Source organism: Chroicocephalus ridibundus, chromosome 12 (assembly GCF_963924245.1).
Source record: "Chroicocephalus ridibundus chromosome 12, bChrRid1.1, whole genome shotgun sequence".
NCBI lineage: Eukaryota > Metazoa > Chordata > Aves > Charadriiformes > Laridae > Chroicocephalus > Chroicocephalus ridibundus.
The window spans coordinates 19,147,471-19,162,704 of NC_086295.1; the positions used below are offsets into that span (position 1 = coordinate 19,147,471).

At 48.1% G+C, this 15,234-nt stretch overlaps 2 protein-coding genes across 3 annotated transcripts in view; one reads left to right on the forward strand and one right to left on the reverse strand.

Annotated features, from left to right (window-relative positions):
* MMP24 (matrix metallopeptidase 24) overlaps nt 1–4,550 on the forward strand; it is a 53,944-nt gene extending 49,394 nt beyond the window's left edge. For both annotated transcript variants that reach the window (XM_063350511.1, XM_063350512.1), the window contains 2 exons: nt 486–752; nt 2,024–4,550. In XM_063350511.1, the coding sequence (XP_063206581.1) occupies nt 486–752; nt 2,024–2,361 (605 nt within the window). In that variant the 3' untranslated portion in view covers nt 2,362–4,550. The remainder of the gene's footprint in view (nt 1–485; nt 753–2,023) is intronic.
* A 54-nt stretch (nt 4,551–4,604) lies between these two features.
* EIF6 (eukaryotic translation initiation factor 6) lies at nt 4,605–14,342 on the reverse strand. The gene is made up of 6 exons (XM_063350220.1): nt 14,168–14,342; nt 13,994–14,079; nt 12,898–13,073; nt 11,424–11,600; nt 10,626–10,807; nt 4,605–9,246 (listed from the first exon to the last, which is right to left on the reverse strand). The coding sequence occupies exons 1-6, from the start codon at nt 14,272–14,274 to the stop codon at nt 9,237–9,239; spliced, it is 738 nt and encodes a 245-aa protein (XP_063206290.1). The 5' UTR covers nt 14,275–14,342; the 3' UTR covers nt 4,605–9,236.
* Nucleotides 14,343–15,234: the final 892 nt, after the last annotated feature.

A 15,234-nucleotide genomic window follows, 5' to 3' on the forward strand; every position in this document is an offset into this window, starting at 1 on the left:
TCCAACCATACACACACACCAAAACCGACCTACAGTCTCTGCCACTAGAGCATGCCCTGAAGTGCCGCATCTAGATGCTTCTTAAACACCTCTAGGGATGGTGACTCAACCCCCTCCCCGGGCAGGCTGTTCCAGTGCCTGACCACTCTTTCAGTAAAGTAATTCTTCCTAATATCTAATCTAAACCTCCCCTGCCGCAGCTTCAGACCATTTCCTCTGGTCCTGTCATTATTCCCCTGGGAGAAGAGGCCAACACCCACCTCTCTGCACCCTCCTTTCAGGGAGTTGTAGAGGGCAATGAGGTCTCCCCTCAGCCTCCTCTTCTCCAGGCTAAACATGCCCAGCTCCCTCAGCCTCTCCTCATATGCCCTGGTCTCCAGACCCCTCACCGTGCCGTGGTTCATTGTGGCTATTTTACATTCATATGGATTCAACTACTAATTAGGCAAAATCTGTTTGCTGTTTTTGTCCCTGTTCCTCTCTAGGAGATAAATACTGGGTTTTTAAAGAAGTGACAGCAGAGCCGGGCTACCCACACAGTCTGGTGGAGCTGGGGAGCTGTCTGCCCCGGGAAGGCATCGACACGGCTCTGCGGTGGGAGCCTGTCGGCAAAACCTACTTCTTCAAAGGCGACAGGTACTGGAGGTACAACGAGGACAAGAGAGCAACGGACCCAGGATACCCAAAGCCCATCACCGTGTGGAGAGGAATCCCTCAGGCTCCACAGGGAGCTTTTATCAGCAAAGAAGGCTGTACGTACCTGCAGTCCTTACGCCTGTTAGATGGGTAATCGCTTGTCTGCCGGGGAGTTGGGTTGTTGGCAGTGGGGTGTTTCGAATATATCCTGAGACAGGAATCAAGTCTCAGAAGTCCTCAGTCACCCATCCTGCAGCGGCTGTCTGGGATCCTTCTGACCCTCACCCCAACCCACGTACCTCCTCAGCTGCTAAACCACATCAGCGTAGTGGCAGCTTTGGGCGAGGGGAAGGGGACGTCTTCCGGTTTTGCTGTCACAACAGTCCCTACCCGAGGTTTCCTGGGCCCCAATTACAAAGATGGCATAACTTACACTTTCTCCTCATTTCTTACCTGTAAAGCTCAGAGTGGCATCAGTCACGCTGTTTGTTACAGGCGCCAGCCTGCCTGATGAACTTTGAAGTTAGCCATGCTCCAAGCAGGGAGTTGGACCTCCGGAGGCTCCTTATGACACATTTCTTTCTCCAGTTTGAAGATTTCTTCCAGTTGGGGAAAGAACTAACAGAAGGGCCCGTGATTAAATTCGGGGCTGCGGGGTGAGATGAGGGGACTGCAGCGAGAGCCAGCCGAGCTGGAGGACAGATTTGGGAGACCCAACACTTTCACCACTGTTCCCTTCTCCTTCCCCCCCCCCCCCTTTTTTTTTCTAATCTCTTGAGAGTGATAAGGAGTCATCAGGGGAGATGAGGGGTACTGCAGACAACATGTAGCATAAACCGTCAGCACTTTATTAGCAGCAGGATGAGACTCTCCTTAACAAAGGCCAAATCTTCTGCATTCTGTGGCCAGAAAGAGTCACCCTATTCAGCATCCGCTCCCTTAAGGCTGGATGAACAGAAACCTTGAGTATTCCCCCAAACACTATCACACCCAGGCACACACTGTCATTCTGCAGATTACATTAATTGCTTGGTCATGACGAGCCCATATTTACAGATGCTTTACTGAAAAATAACTCACTGCAGAACACTTACTTTAAAATTAGTTGGTTGGGTTTTTTTCCATTCACAGCTTGTCTTGGCCAAGGGGAATGGTGCTCTGTGGGCAATGCTGAACCCCCAAGCCAGGGTTATGTCTTCTCCTTTAAATCCTGGCTCCAAAACCACCTTCACTTTTCAGTGGTTTTGGAATGCCCTGGATGAATGTGTGTCATTGTCCCAGCCAGCTGCCACCTCCAGCCTTTCGGGCACTCGCACCTCCTCACACAAGCTCAGCTTATCAAGTTGGAAGTGGTGTGGTGAGAAATATTCTCTGTTTTCTCTCCTAGTTTATACCTACTTTTACAAAGGGAAGGAGTATTGGAAGTTCGACAACCAGAGGCTGAGCGTGGAGCCAGGGTACCCCAGGTCAATCCTCAAAGACTGGATGGGCTGCAACCAGAAGGATGTGGAACGAAGCAAAGACCGACGCCTCCCCCACGATGACGTGGATATTATGGTGACAATAAATGATGTGCCTAGCACTGTCAATGCAATCGCAGTTGTGATCCCTTGCATTTTGTCCCTGTGTATCCTTGTCTTGGTATACACGATCTTCCAGTTTAAAAACAAAGAGGTGCAGCAAAATGTTGTGTATTACAAAAGACCTGTTCAGGAGTGGGTATGACACAGCCCGCTGCACGTTTCAGCTCATTGATCCGATGAGGACTATGGACAGAAAAAAAGGAAAAAAAAAAAAAAAACAAAAAAAAAAACGCATTCAAAAGCCTATCAAACAAAACTACTTCAGTGACCTACAAGTTTTGGACAGCCTGGGACTGAAAGAAGCAGGAAAACTGGACAAAAACACAGGCAGCCTTGCAGTGTGGAGCCTCTTTCCTTCTTACTGCCTCAGTCGCGTGTCAGTCTCGGTGTGCCATCCTCCACAGGCTCGCTCTGCTACAGCAGAGTCGTCAGGACAGGTTACAACTGACCTGGGAATCTTCCTTCAGTTCCCTGCACCAGTGCTCCCTGTTAAACCCAGCATTCGCCAGTGTAGCTGAACCACCTTTGAACAGAACCATTTTTTTAATAGCTGTCTCATAAACGAATTAAGATCATGAAATCTATGAACAGGAACAATTCAGTATCGTAAGCAGAAGACATTCTGATGCTGAAGCGTTCTACAAGATCTTCTTAGTTTATTACAAACTCCAGGTGATTACCTGGATACAATTTTCCAATACCTGCTGGTCAGATGTTTTGTACATTCATAACTAATCCACGCTGCCACTCAGCACAGTGCATGAGGAACCACGACGCACTCGGAGGTCCGTGAGTGCAGAGAAGAAGCTCAAGAAGCACCAAACCAGACACCGTTAACATCACCTGGCAACAGCAAGCCCCAGATTGGGACAAACTGAAGACAAAAGTGATTGGGTCTAAAAAAAAAAAAAAAAGTTTTTGTTTTGGGAGCCATTCGTGAAAGAAATATTTAAATGTCATACAATGTTGTTTTAAGCTCCCATCAGCAAGAAACAATGAACCAATGGTTACCGATATACTGAAAAATGTGTATAGACGTAGACTACGCCCCTGTTAAGATGCTGGGAAAGATGAATTGTTGTTATGTGGCACGTGTAACTAGATTGTGGAATTTGTACGTTGGGTTTCAGGAGAATGGAAATGTTTGTTTGGAGTGAGATTGTCACTATATTTTGCTGAAATAGTCAAGATACAGTAAGAATTAGGTCTGTTTATAAAACTAAATCCAATCCTTGTAGATGTTACAGACATTGTATGCCTTTGAAATTTGTTTTTTGTTTTTGCTTACTTCTTCACAGGCAGATATTTGGCAAGGACCAAAGGATGCATGCCACGCAGTAGAGTGAGTTCCATCACTAGCCACATTTGACAGACATAAAAATCAGGTAAAGGCGAGATAGGTGCCTGAACTTTCCGCTAGTAACTTTTCACAAGTCTCTTCCTACAACAGCAGCTTCTGCTTATCCCCGTTACAGTTGGGAACGGTTGAGGATGTTGGGTCCTAACCACAAACTTGGTACGTTTTGTTGCCAATGCTGATATTTCTGCCGTGTTAAATAAGAGTGGAAGAAGAGTTTCTTGCAGGGCAATGCAATGGTGAAGCCCACCCCGTACAGATGTGCCATTCACGCAAGCACATGGACTGCTTTGCACGCTCACTATAAGGAGGACGTGATTAGCGTAAGCCCTCTGCCTATAACCGAGTTTCCTTCAGTGCAATGGAAGTGCAGTGCACAGAAGGTCCAGTTAGAACAGAAAAAGTACACCTTTTAAACACCGGCTACAAAAAAAAAAATCCAACGATGAGAAAAATATTCCTAATTCCAATGATGAGGAATGAAGAAGCAGAAAGATTGTCAGCATTCTGAATTTCTAACTAGTGCTCAAATATTGCTATGGTAAAGCAGGATAGACAAATAGATGCTGCTAGTGAAGCCCACTAGGCCTGTGTACCACGTGGTCTCAAACTGTATTTTGTCCTTCATAATTGATTTCTGTAGCCAAGCTGTTTATTGTGTTTAAACATAGAAACAAAAAAGTATTACAAACATATTACAAAATAAGTGAGAAACTAGTAGATGCAAAACTTTGAATTTTAGTGACGCAGTCTGATAACGTCTCATGATGGGTGAAGGAGTGCAAAGGACCAAATGAAATCGGAGCTACTAATTAGACACCCCCCAACACGTGCTACTCTGTACGTTGCTATGTGTACTATATATGTGGTAGAATGCACACTACGAACGCCACATCCACATGGCACATCGAACTCATCCGTACGCTGCCATCTCTTCTGGGACTGTGACAGCCCAAACCTTTGAGCAACTTCCAACAGCCATCATTAAAAAAAAAAAAAAAAAAAAAAAAAATTTACAACCTGGAGAAATGTCTGGTTTTGTTTGTATTTTTTTTTTTTTACTCCTGCCCAAAGGTAGATTTTTCGGGCTGTTCAAAACCCTACACCGAGTTCCAAGCTGTACAGGCGGCACAGAGCCTGGCCCTGGAGCAAGGGTTGCCCCGCGGAGCCGGGCACGCCACGGCGACGAGGTAAACCCTCTGCTGCCAAAATCCAGCCTTCCTCAAAGAACTGCTGCTTCAAAGAACCCGAGAAAGAGTTTGGTGCCTCTTTTAACTGCTGCGTAACTGGCTCCTGGTGCAGACGTTACCTGTTGGAGCTTTGCCAGGGTGTGAGGTGTTTCCGTAGGTGTTTAAGGAGCCGGGAAACAGCCCTCCACGGTTCCGCGTGTTGGCACAGGTGGGCCAGGGCAGGTAGGCGAGCAGTTGACCCACTTTCCCCCAACACAACCCCGTGCACGCCACTGTCATTTTTTTTTTTTTTTTTTTTTTTTTTGGAAAGATTAGCACCTGTGCGGTCCTGGGGTGACCTGGATTTGGGCACAAACGTCAGTATTTGGGTAAGGGGTAGTTCCTCAACATTCACACACCTGAGCTCTTTGCTGGGACTGTGGGTTGGATCTGTAATCCACAGCGACCCAGCAGCAGGGTATGGACCCGCTCCGCCTCCCATCAGCACAGCTAAAGCGTCTCCTTGGCCAGGTGGCCGCGTGCCAGTTCCCATCCGGAAATGCAGCACCAGGACATATTGCCACCGCGGGGGAGCAGGGAGCAGTGCTGCTCATTCAGCTCCTCTCACTGCGCCCCCGGCACCACACGGCCACCTGGCAGCACTTGTACAGCCGGAGGGGAGCCCTGGCACGTGCTCACCTCGAGCGGCGAGCAGCCCACTACGCCCGCTGTCCTGCGCTCGGCATCCTGCCTTTGTTTGTTTCTGACCATCTCAGATCATTTCATGACCAGTGAAGTAGGCTCATTTCTCCAGGTACGTTAGAAATGTGCTGGGATACACAACCGCTACAGCCAGAACAGAGGGGTCCTCCGCCTAGAAGAGGGATTAGTCGTTTCTAACTTACAGTTGGTCATTAAACCTCAAGGGCATCTCCCGTCTCACACCATGAGGACTCAGGTTTTTAAAAACCTCCATGAAGGATCCTCATGAGCTTTTGGACATTAGAGCACACTGTGGCAGCCAAAGCTACACACCCTGTGACTTCCTCACTGACCCGTGAGACCTTCATTCCTCCCTCAAGAACCTCTGGACATCTCTTTGCCATCCCGTCACATTCCTCCCAGGCCTTTCTCATGGTATCACACTTATTTGCCCAGCGCAGCTGGAATCAGCTGTAGGTCCTCAGATCATTCCTGGATCACCGCATAATACACAAAGTCACGTGTCGCCTTCTGCTGCCGGAGAGCAAAGGCGGTTCACGGCCCTGGAGCGTAACCGGGGGCTTCGGAGTTCAGAACTTTCATTGTTAAGACTCCTGAGAACCTGCGGCAGCGACACCCAGCACCAGGGACATACAACTTGATTTTACTGACTATTCCTTAACGCCTTCTTTTGGTGTCGCCACCGGAGAGTGATGCCTTTGAGGTAAAGCGCATAAAAAGGGTCTGTCAAGCGTTGCACGGTGCTTTAAGTGCCTTGAGCTGTGTAACGCCAAGGGCCTGCCACTGGTAATTCTGCTGCTCGTGGGACCCTTCGCCTGAGCCATCGTTTCTTCCTCACTGTTTCACGGTCCCACCCTCACGGCCCCACACCTGGCAGTTCCAACCCTGCTCGGCAGGTTCTCCTGGGAAGGAATCGGTAACAGCACGAGAATCTCGCTCCTTTCCCCTGCCGCCTTTTGGCGTTTTTAGAAGAACCAAAATTTAATGAACAACAAAGGAGATAAGCATTACCCCCAGAATATGTATTTGCAGAAAAGCTCGGCAACCGCTGCACAAGATTTGCATCTAATCTACACATAGTGCTCAAGGTACAGATGCATCATGGATTTATGGATAACGATGCTTTGTTTGGGCTTTCTTTTCCTAACTCCTCCAAACATTCAGTTTGCTTTCTTGACTGTTGCTGACGACTGAGCACACCTTTGTTACAATACGTACCTTCAGGCCAAGAAGTTGCTCTTGGGCGGGTCAGAGCTCATCGCTACAGGGTGGGAAATTTGGATCCTTCACCACAACATGCTTCACTTCACGTCCAGCTGCACCAAATTTACCCTTCTATCGACCCATCAGTCAGTCCTCGTCCTTACCAGTCAGAATAAGCCAGCGTGGGTGGACTTCCCTGCACTGATCCGCTGCCTTTCCCGAACGGGACAATAATGCTGACCATGGCGGCTCCCAGCGGAGCTCCCTGTGGAACTCCTGGAAAATCTAACCATTTACTCTGACTCCCCCCCCCCATTCTCAAGCACGTAAAAGGGTGCTCAAGCTCTCATTCCATGGGATCACTCACCCAGGGTCCCTAAAAGCCTCTGGCACAAAAACCTGCCAAACACTTTTCGGCAATACAAGTAACATTACAACAGACCTTCTCCATATCCCTGTGGACTCCTTTAAAGAACTCCCCAGGTCTTGTAAGACATGACTTGCCGTTAAAACACCAAGTTTATGCTCTCTCATGGTATCACATATCCATGGTTCTACTAATTCCATTCTTTATTATAGTTTCTGTTTTCCTTGTACATAAAAGAGGTATCGTGTTTGCCACCTTCCAGTTCCAAAGCTTCAATGCAATTCTCAAAGAGGTCACACACTGCCATTAGCAATACCCTACTCTGCCAATATTCTGTCTCTAATCCTCTTTGGCGTATCACAGCCCCCAGCGCTGCACCGGTATCTTTCCTATTTAAGGATTTGGATTACACAGAGACTGGATTATTTTTCTTGTTTAGCTCTGAGCAATTTTTGACACGCAACACACATCAAGATCACCAATATGAACCAGGATTCCTGCTTATCAACCGGAATGAGAAAAAATGAGTTACAGAAGTTGCAGAGGAAAACTTCAGCCTTACTCATTTCACACTTGACAAATAAATGCCAACACCGACAGCAAGAGTCCAACTGCCATTTACACCTACCAACAGAGCCCTGCAAGGGGGCCAAAGGACAGCCGCTTCTCACTCTGAATACTGAGACACGCTAAGAGGAGACCTGGAGTCAGTGCCAAGAAAGGTAGTCACCTGTATCAAAGGGGCCATAAACACCAAAAGCTGTTAGCCATAGTGGCAAGGAGCTGAGCAGGCAGCAGGCAGGCGAGCTCTCTGGAAACGGCAGCCCCTGGCTCAGGTGCCGTTCTAGACAGAGCAGACAGCAGGATCCTATGGCAATCTTTATTTAAAAGTTTAAGGAGCAACCTTTAATCAACCCAAACCTTCCCTAAGCATCCAGACAGTAAAACAAAAATGGAAGTTCGCTTAATTTTCTACAAAGCCTGAAGCACCAGGGCCAAAAAAGAGCTCTGCCCACATTGCCCTCACGACAGTTCTCTCCTCAAGAGACTCCAGCCGAGAGCAATGCAGCTGTGTGGGAGCAACGAGGAGCTTCCACATACCCTCGGGATGGGAAGTGGAGGCATTTCTGTGCCTTCAGTACACCCTTAATGGGCAAGCAGAAGAAACGCAACGAAATCAGATCAGCGAGCTCTGTTTAGAAGCAAATGACTATCTTCTACCTGAAAGCAGTATCTACAGCTTTTTGCCACCATCGCCCCGTGACGAGGGCAGAGCTCTTCCTTAGCAAGCTCCCAAATCTGTAACATCTGACTGTCTGGAGTAACTGGTTCAAACCCTGTTACTTAACCTTTGTCTCCAAAATAACTCAAGACGAGGTGGTTTATTTCTTTTTTTATATGCTGCCTTTTAAGAGTTTCCCAGTGTCGGTGGGGAACTGCTGTAGAACAAACGTAAGCCCCTGGCAACAGCCTGCTTTTCTAGGCTCTCCCTTGCAGATGCCTGAGAAGCAGAACACATGCCACCAGGCACCTGCAGACAACAGATCAAATACCGCTGGTTCCAGAGGCAGTCACGCATTGCTGCTCTTAGAAGCCCCTGGACTGACTTTGAGAAACTCCATTTTTAGTCAAAGGTGATGACTTCAGAATCACCGGCCCTGTGAGAATAGCTGCAAGTCAGGGCAAGAGAGCAGGTGATGACTTCTGAATGGTTTTGTGGCAAGTAAACTACTATATTTTTGGTATTGGACATACAAGGGGCTTTAGCAAGAGTGTGGAAAGAGAGGGCAGTGCCACGTATGTGCTGGAACAGACTGACTGCTGTGCAGCAGAACACGGATGCATTATTTAAGGCAAAATAACCCCTAGCGATCAATATCCGAGAGCCACAAGAGTAAATATTGTTGGCTAATTTGAAGGGCTCAGTCAGCATCACAAAATGAAAAAGCACGGCTGAAGAACAGGAAAATGTGAGCAAAGGGATAGAGAGCATTCCTTAATTGTAACTTATGTATGTTATTTGTCAGGTTTTGTAATAATACTTAGTTTACAAAACACTACAAGAAGTTGGGTTTGTAGCCTCTTCCATTGGCTAGGCCTGCAGAAACAACACCGGAAGGTCTGGATGTCTGTAATCCAAAGTGTAGCCTGACACTTCACTCCTTAGGAGCTTTCTGGAAAGCAGGAACCAGCACTGCTCATGTCAAGCTAAAAAGAAAACAGAAAGGAGATTTAGCAGATGAGTGCCAGGGAGTGCAGAAGGCATTTCAAAACACCCGTACAGTCAGTTCTCAACCTCTCATTACAAAAGCCCAGCAGAAATCCCCCTTCCTAGAACATAAGGGTCTGTGAAAAGAGGGAAGCAGACCTAGCGCCTGCCAACAGCCAGCCATAAGAGAGGCTGCCCAGAGAGGGGGTGGAGGCCCCATCCCTGGAGACATTCAGGGCCAGGCTGGATGAGGCTCTGAGCGACCTGATCTGGTTACAGATGTCCCTGCTCACTGCAGGGGGGTTGGAGTAGATGACCTTGAACGGTCCCTTCCAACCCAACACATTCTATGATTCTATGATAAGAACAGACTTGTCAAGCTGGAAAAGGCAAAACGTACACCCAGTCTGGTCTAGGTAGTTATCAAAAGCTCAGAGCGAGTTTAATTACGGCTCTGTTACGCTCAGGGACATCCAGCCTTTATACAGGAACTGTGAAGGGGCAGCAAAGAACTCTTTCAAAGGGTTCTTTACTCAAGGAATTCCTCATTCTTTCCTTATGCCATAAGCCATTCCCATACATTCTTACGAAAGCTGAGAACTCTGCCACTAAGTTACAATGGCCCAGGTAGCTCAAGGCCACACCTCTGGCACCACAGCAAGGATCGTAAGAGCTGTCATCAGATGAAAGCCCAAATGAAGTTCACACAGAACATTCATCTATATGTACGCCTAAACCTTGTAAGAATATGTACATACATTAATGAATAGGGAAGTCCTGTATCACTACCAGTCCAGGCAGAAAACAAGAAAACCTGCCTCCCACTAAAAGTTAACTCGGATAAAGCTTGACAAAACTTGACAAAAAGGCTTAAAAAAAATTTAAGGCAGCAGCAGACAAATTCCAAAGTCTTTTTAGCTCCAGAAAGGGTTGTAGCAGGCATTTGAAGTAATAATATTATGGGTTAAAACAATCAAAAGCCGAGATATCAATCAAAGTCACGGGCGTTTTAATTTTTAAAACAAGATTTGTTTAAAAAAAAAATCCATTCATGTCATAGCTAAGCAGCGAACAGCTAGGGAAAAAAAAGTATCTGAAAGTTAGATACTATTTCTCACAAAAAGTATTATAATGGCACTAAAAACCCTCACACGTTCCATACAGGACTAAGCAGGCTCATCAGCTACCAGGAAACAAAACCTTCTGCAATGAGGTAATTGTTGTCAGTAACCCAATAAAAGGAAACAGGAAGTTGAAAAATAAAATAAAATAAAAATAATTCAAGAAAAAAGATAAAATAATTGTGAAAAAAGCTCATTTTATAGTAAAATCTTGCCTGTTTTGACCACAATTATACACAGACCTGGATCCTCCTTACCTGTCAATCAAGGAATCTCTCATCTTGGTAGCAATGGTACTTGGCTGAGCTTCGTTCAGCCTGAAGATACTCTCGATGACAGAGAGTTCGGTGCTGGTTGTATCCAGCCCACAGAAGGCACACCAGTCATTTACAACCATGCCTGCCGCAATCACCTCACTGCCACGATTCACTGTTCCAGCCTGGCACAAACAAAGCAGCAAGAGTTAACAGTGTACGCTGACAGCAACACATTTCGTTCCACATCCTTATTACAAGTCTTTAGTGGAGGGCCTCAACTCTCGCTCCTGAAAAGTATTAAAGCTTTGGCCATCAACAAAGTTATAAAAATTTTGGATAAAAGGATTAATGGACACCCTTTCTCTCTTTAAAGAGAGAAAATTGTGTGACACTCAGTGAAATAAAATCTAACAAGTAGGAAGCATAAAGGCATAGCAATCCTGCAATTCACAAATCCAACTGCGCAGGCACAGGATTTTATTACTTATTTTTTTTAAACACTGCCTTTGGACAAACCACACACAATCTCACACTCTGTTCAGTCAGCACCACTTGCACAACCCCAGCCGAGCAATGTTTCAGAAGCAAACTAAAGGTGCTAACCAGCCTGTCCAGACTCAGAAAAGACGGAAAATTCTCAGAGGACCTGCCCTGTTCAAGTCTTCTCCTCATCTCCCACTTGGAAAGCTCTGCAGAGGAAACACTATCTAGGAGCCCACGAAGCACAGAAAAATTAAAGACTGAGAACTGGGTTGGAAGGGAGTGGCAAGAGAAAACACAAACCCACAAATGCCTTACCACAAGTGGGACCTGGAGCAATGAAGACAGTTCATCCTGATCATCAATTGAAGTTTTGGGGTGCACAATTCCTCCTTGGTTACTGAAAACACAGTAACTTCCTACCAGCACTTGATCTGCTACCGTTTGTCTGAAAACCTCAACCTTCAGTACATCTGCCAAGATCTCTTCTGTCTCCTGCAAACATAAAGAGAGAATAAAGTTCTAAGCAAAGTGGTATCGTAGAATTTGAAGTCAAGCTATTCCTGCATGCAACCATCAACCGGGATCCTCCCCTTTGGAAGCCTGCCCACACTTCCGCAATCCACTGCAGTTCAGTCATTATAGAACACTTACTCAATCGTTATAAAACACTTACTCCCAGATTGCCGGGACAAAATTGTCATATCCTTCAGTAGAACTCTAAGAACTTCCTTTCCTTCCAGGTTTTCACTGTGAATTATTTTGATTTCTCCCTCTCTGACCATCTTACCTTACTTTTTACGCTTATTTAAAACATAATGTGCTCAAAAACCACCACCGCCCCCCAGCCCACCTTTTCCCCCCCTTTGCACCCCTAACACCAAGTCACATTTCTTCATCACCTTTAGCACAAACTGAAAGCAAACACTGTAAGCCACTGCTGTGGCTACCTGTAGCCACACAACATACCTGTCTCTAACGCTATTGATATATCAGTTCTCAAAGTAGCAGCAACTTTGTCTCCTCTGCCCTTATTTTAAGTTTTCATACAAGAACCTTCCTTTTTTCTTTCACCCCTCTGTCAACACATCCGTGGCCTCTTTCAACTATTACAAATCTCAGCCAGCTCAGCAGTAGCTTGTAACTTCTGTTGTAGTCCTGACTAAACTCTTCTTTATGCTCTCTTTATTACACTCGTGCACACTCTCTTTTCTTCATTCAGTGTTACATATGCAAAGCAAATCGCCCGCAACAATACACTTCCATGTCGCATTCCTTCCCTTCTCCACAGAGCATTCACTACAGCATACTGAACAAGGGGGCACAAGCTATACTTGGGGCAGGTTCCACATCTACAAATAAAGAAAAATATAGGAGAAGAGGCAGATCAACTGAAACCAAGTCAGAAGTCCAAAATCCAATTTTGAGACTTCTCTCTTGAGAAGAATCACAGAATGGCAGGGGTTGGAAGGGACCTCTGACAGCATCAAAAGCCTTGACAGAGTCGAGGCAGACAACGTCCACTGCTCTCCCCTCATCTACCCAGCCAGTCATGCCACCTTAGAAGGCTATCAGACCCCCCCTTGGTGCATCCATGTTGACCGCTCCTGATAACCTAAGAAAGGCAAGATGAGGCAGCACAGCCTCCTACGTGACACTAGCTCTGCTGCTCGCACAGGTCTTCTGATCCCCATGCAACATACCGCAATCCTCAACTACAACCCAAACTGCAACTTGACAATCATTTCACATGCATCCGCTATGAATTTAAAAGCATTGAAGAGCCACGTACCCTGTCGAGATCTGGATGAACAAGAGCTACATAATCATTGCAGGTAGTGACGTTGCCCAGTGCTGACAGACGCTCTTCTACTCGTTGAATTCGTACAGAATCTGGAAGACTGTTGCGGATATGTTGAAGCTCTTGGTCTGTCGTACTGCTTGGGACCAACAGTCCGTGTCTGTTTCCTAAAATGACAAAAAAAAAATAAAAGAGAGAGAAAAGAAAAAAAAGAATATTTCCACAGGGCTTCCTACTTTCCTAATGTTCATCTAATGGCTTGAATTGCCCTTGCCCTGTCCATTCCTCCCAAGCCCAGAATTCAGCCCACGAGAAATAACACTACCGTTAAAGAATAACACAGCACCACAGGTAGGGAAAAGCAGGATGAAGCTCAGCCTGATCTGAGAGTAGAAATTAGTGAATGCCACTATCTTTAATCACTTCTCTTTTTCAACAGAACTAAAGGAAGCCTGACGTCCTCAATGAAACACTCTGACTAGGAATTTCCTCCATAGATGCCAATTGCCCCACAAAACATACAGTTGCTGCTTGTTTGTATTACTTTACTGTGGCAAAGCAATGAAATAGGATGGACAAAGGCATTCTTTTCACAGAAACAAAACTCAAGCAAGAAGTTTGTTTGACTGAATAGGGTCTTGCTAGCCAAAGACAGATGAAAGACTTTTCCCTGATCTTCCTATTTGTTAATGGTCCCCCCTCCCCGGGCTCTGCCTCTCCAGTGCTGGTACTGAACCATTAACCTCAAGAAAAACGAAACTTATCCCGGTTTACCAGAAAGTAGACTTACATGTGTCTTTAACCCATCTTTAAGCCCTGCGAGGCAAACGCTCCCTGCTACCCCAGCTCTTTGCTACTGGGTGAGTGTTAGTTTTCCCATTTTCACTCCTCTTCACACGCTTCAATCATTAAAATAGAAACTCTGAGGATGCGGGGTGCTGCCCATCGGACCCCCCCCCCACAGTTAAACCCACGGTGTGTCCCAGTGCGCATCAACCGAACAGGGGATTGCCCTCCCGTTTCCACCGGCGCCCTCCAGGGCCCCTCTCCCCCCAGGCCCGGGAGGAAGGGCCGCCCCGCCACCTACCCACACACATTCTACCGATGATGCGGCAGCCGGCGATGGAGGCGTGCACCACCGGGATGGTCCCGAACAGCTCCCCCTCGAAGACGCTGCAAGGAGAAAGCGCCGTTAGGGTACGGCCGCGGGGCTCGCCGAGGCGGCGGCGGCGGCCGGGCCGGGCCCTCGGGGCTCCCTCACCTGTAGAAGTTCTCGGAGCCGCCGATGGCCACGAGGCAGTAGGCGTTGGTGAGCTTGGCGAAGCAGCCCAACTCGTTGTTGTTCTCGAAGCTGGCGCGGACGGCCATGGCTGGGGCCGGGACTGGCGACCGGCGCTTCAGCCTGTGGCGGACGCACGCGGCGGCGGCACTTCCGCTTCCGGCGGCGGCGGGCGGAAGGCGCGGGGCAGAGCGGCTCGGGCGGGGACAGTGGGGCGCTGGCCGCGGCCCCAGCCGCCATCATGCGGAGGGCCCCGGCCCCCGCCGTGCCGCCCTGTGCGCGGCTGCACCACCGCGGGCTGAGCCCACCCCTGTGCCCGCACAGGCTGCTTGCACCTGAAGGAGCCGCCCTGGGCCCAGGTGTGCCATCGCTCCGTGTGCCCACCGTGGGTCACCACCACGTGGATGCAGGCATGGTCCCTGCCGGCATGTCCCCATGTGCAGACATGCCACCCCTGTGCAGGCATGAGTTTCGTACCAATACCGTTCTTGTACAGCGGCACCCTGCTGCAGTGTCACCTGCCCGCAGACATTCCAGCCGTGATCCAGATGCCACCCGAGTGCCTCAGCATGTCGCTCGTGTATAGGGCCCACCTGTGTCCAGGCGTGACCTGTGCCAGCTGCCGCCTGTGTCCAGATACGGCCCGCCCGCGTACAGACACCATCCACATGGTGATCCCACCCACGGGATGATCCCACCCGTCTGCAGACGCTATCCATGTGCAGACGCCACCGACGTGGTGAATCCCACCTTTGTGCAGGCGCCATCCATCTGCAGACGCCACCTGTGTGGTGATCCCGCACCTGTGCAGACACCACCCACATGGTGATCCCACCCATGGGATGATCCCACCCGTGTGCAGACACCATCCGTGTGCAGATGCCACCCATCTGGTGATCCCATGCGTGTGCAGACACCACCCGTGTGGTGATCCCACCCATGTGCAGACACCATTTATGTGCCAACATCAATCGTGTGCAGGTGCCAACCATACACCACCCGTGTCCTCTGGCCTGGCACAGCTCAGTGGAGGGAGGCCCTGGTCGAGC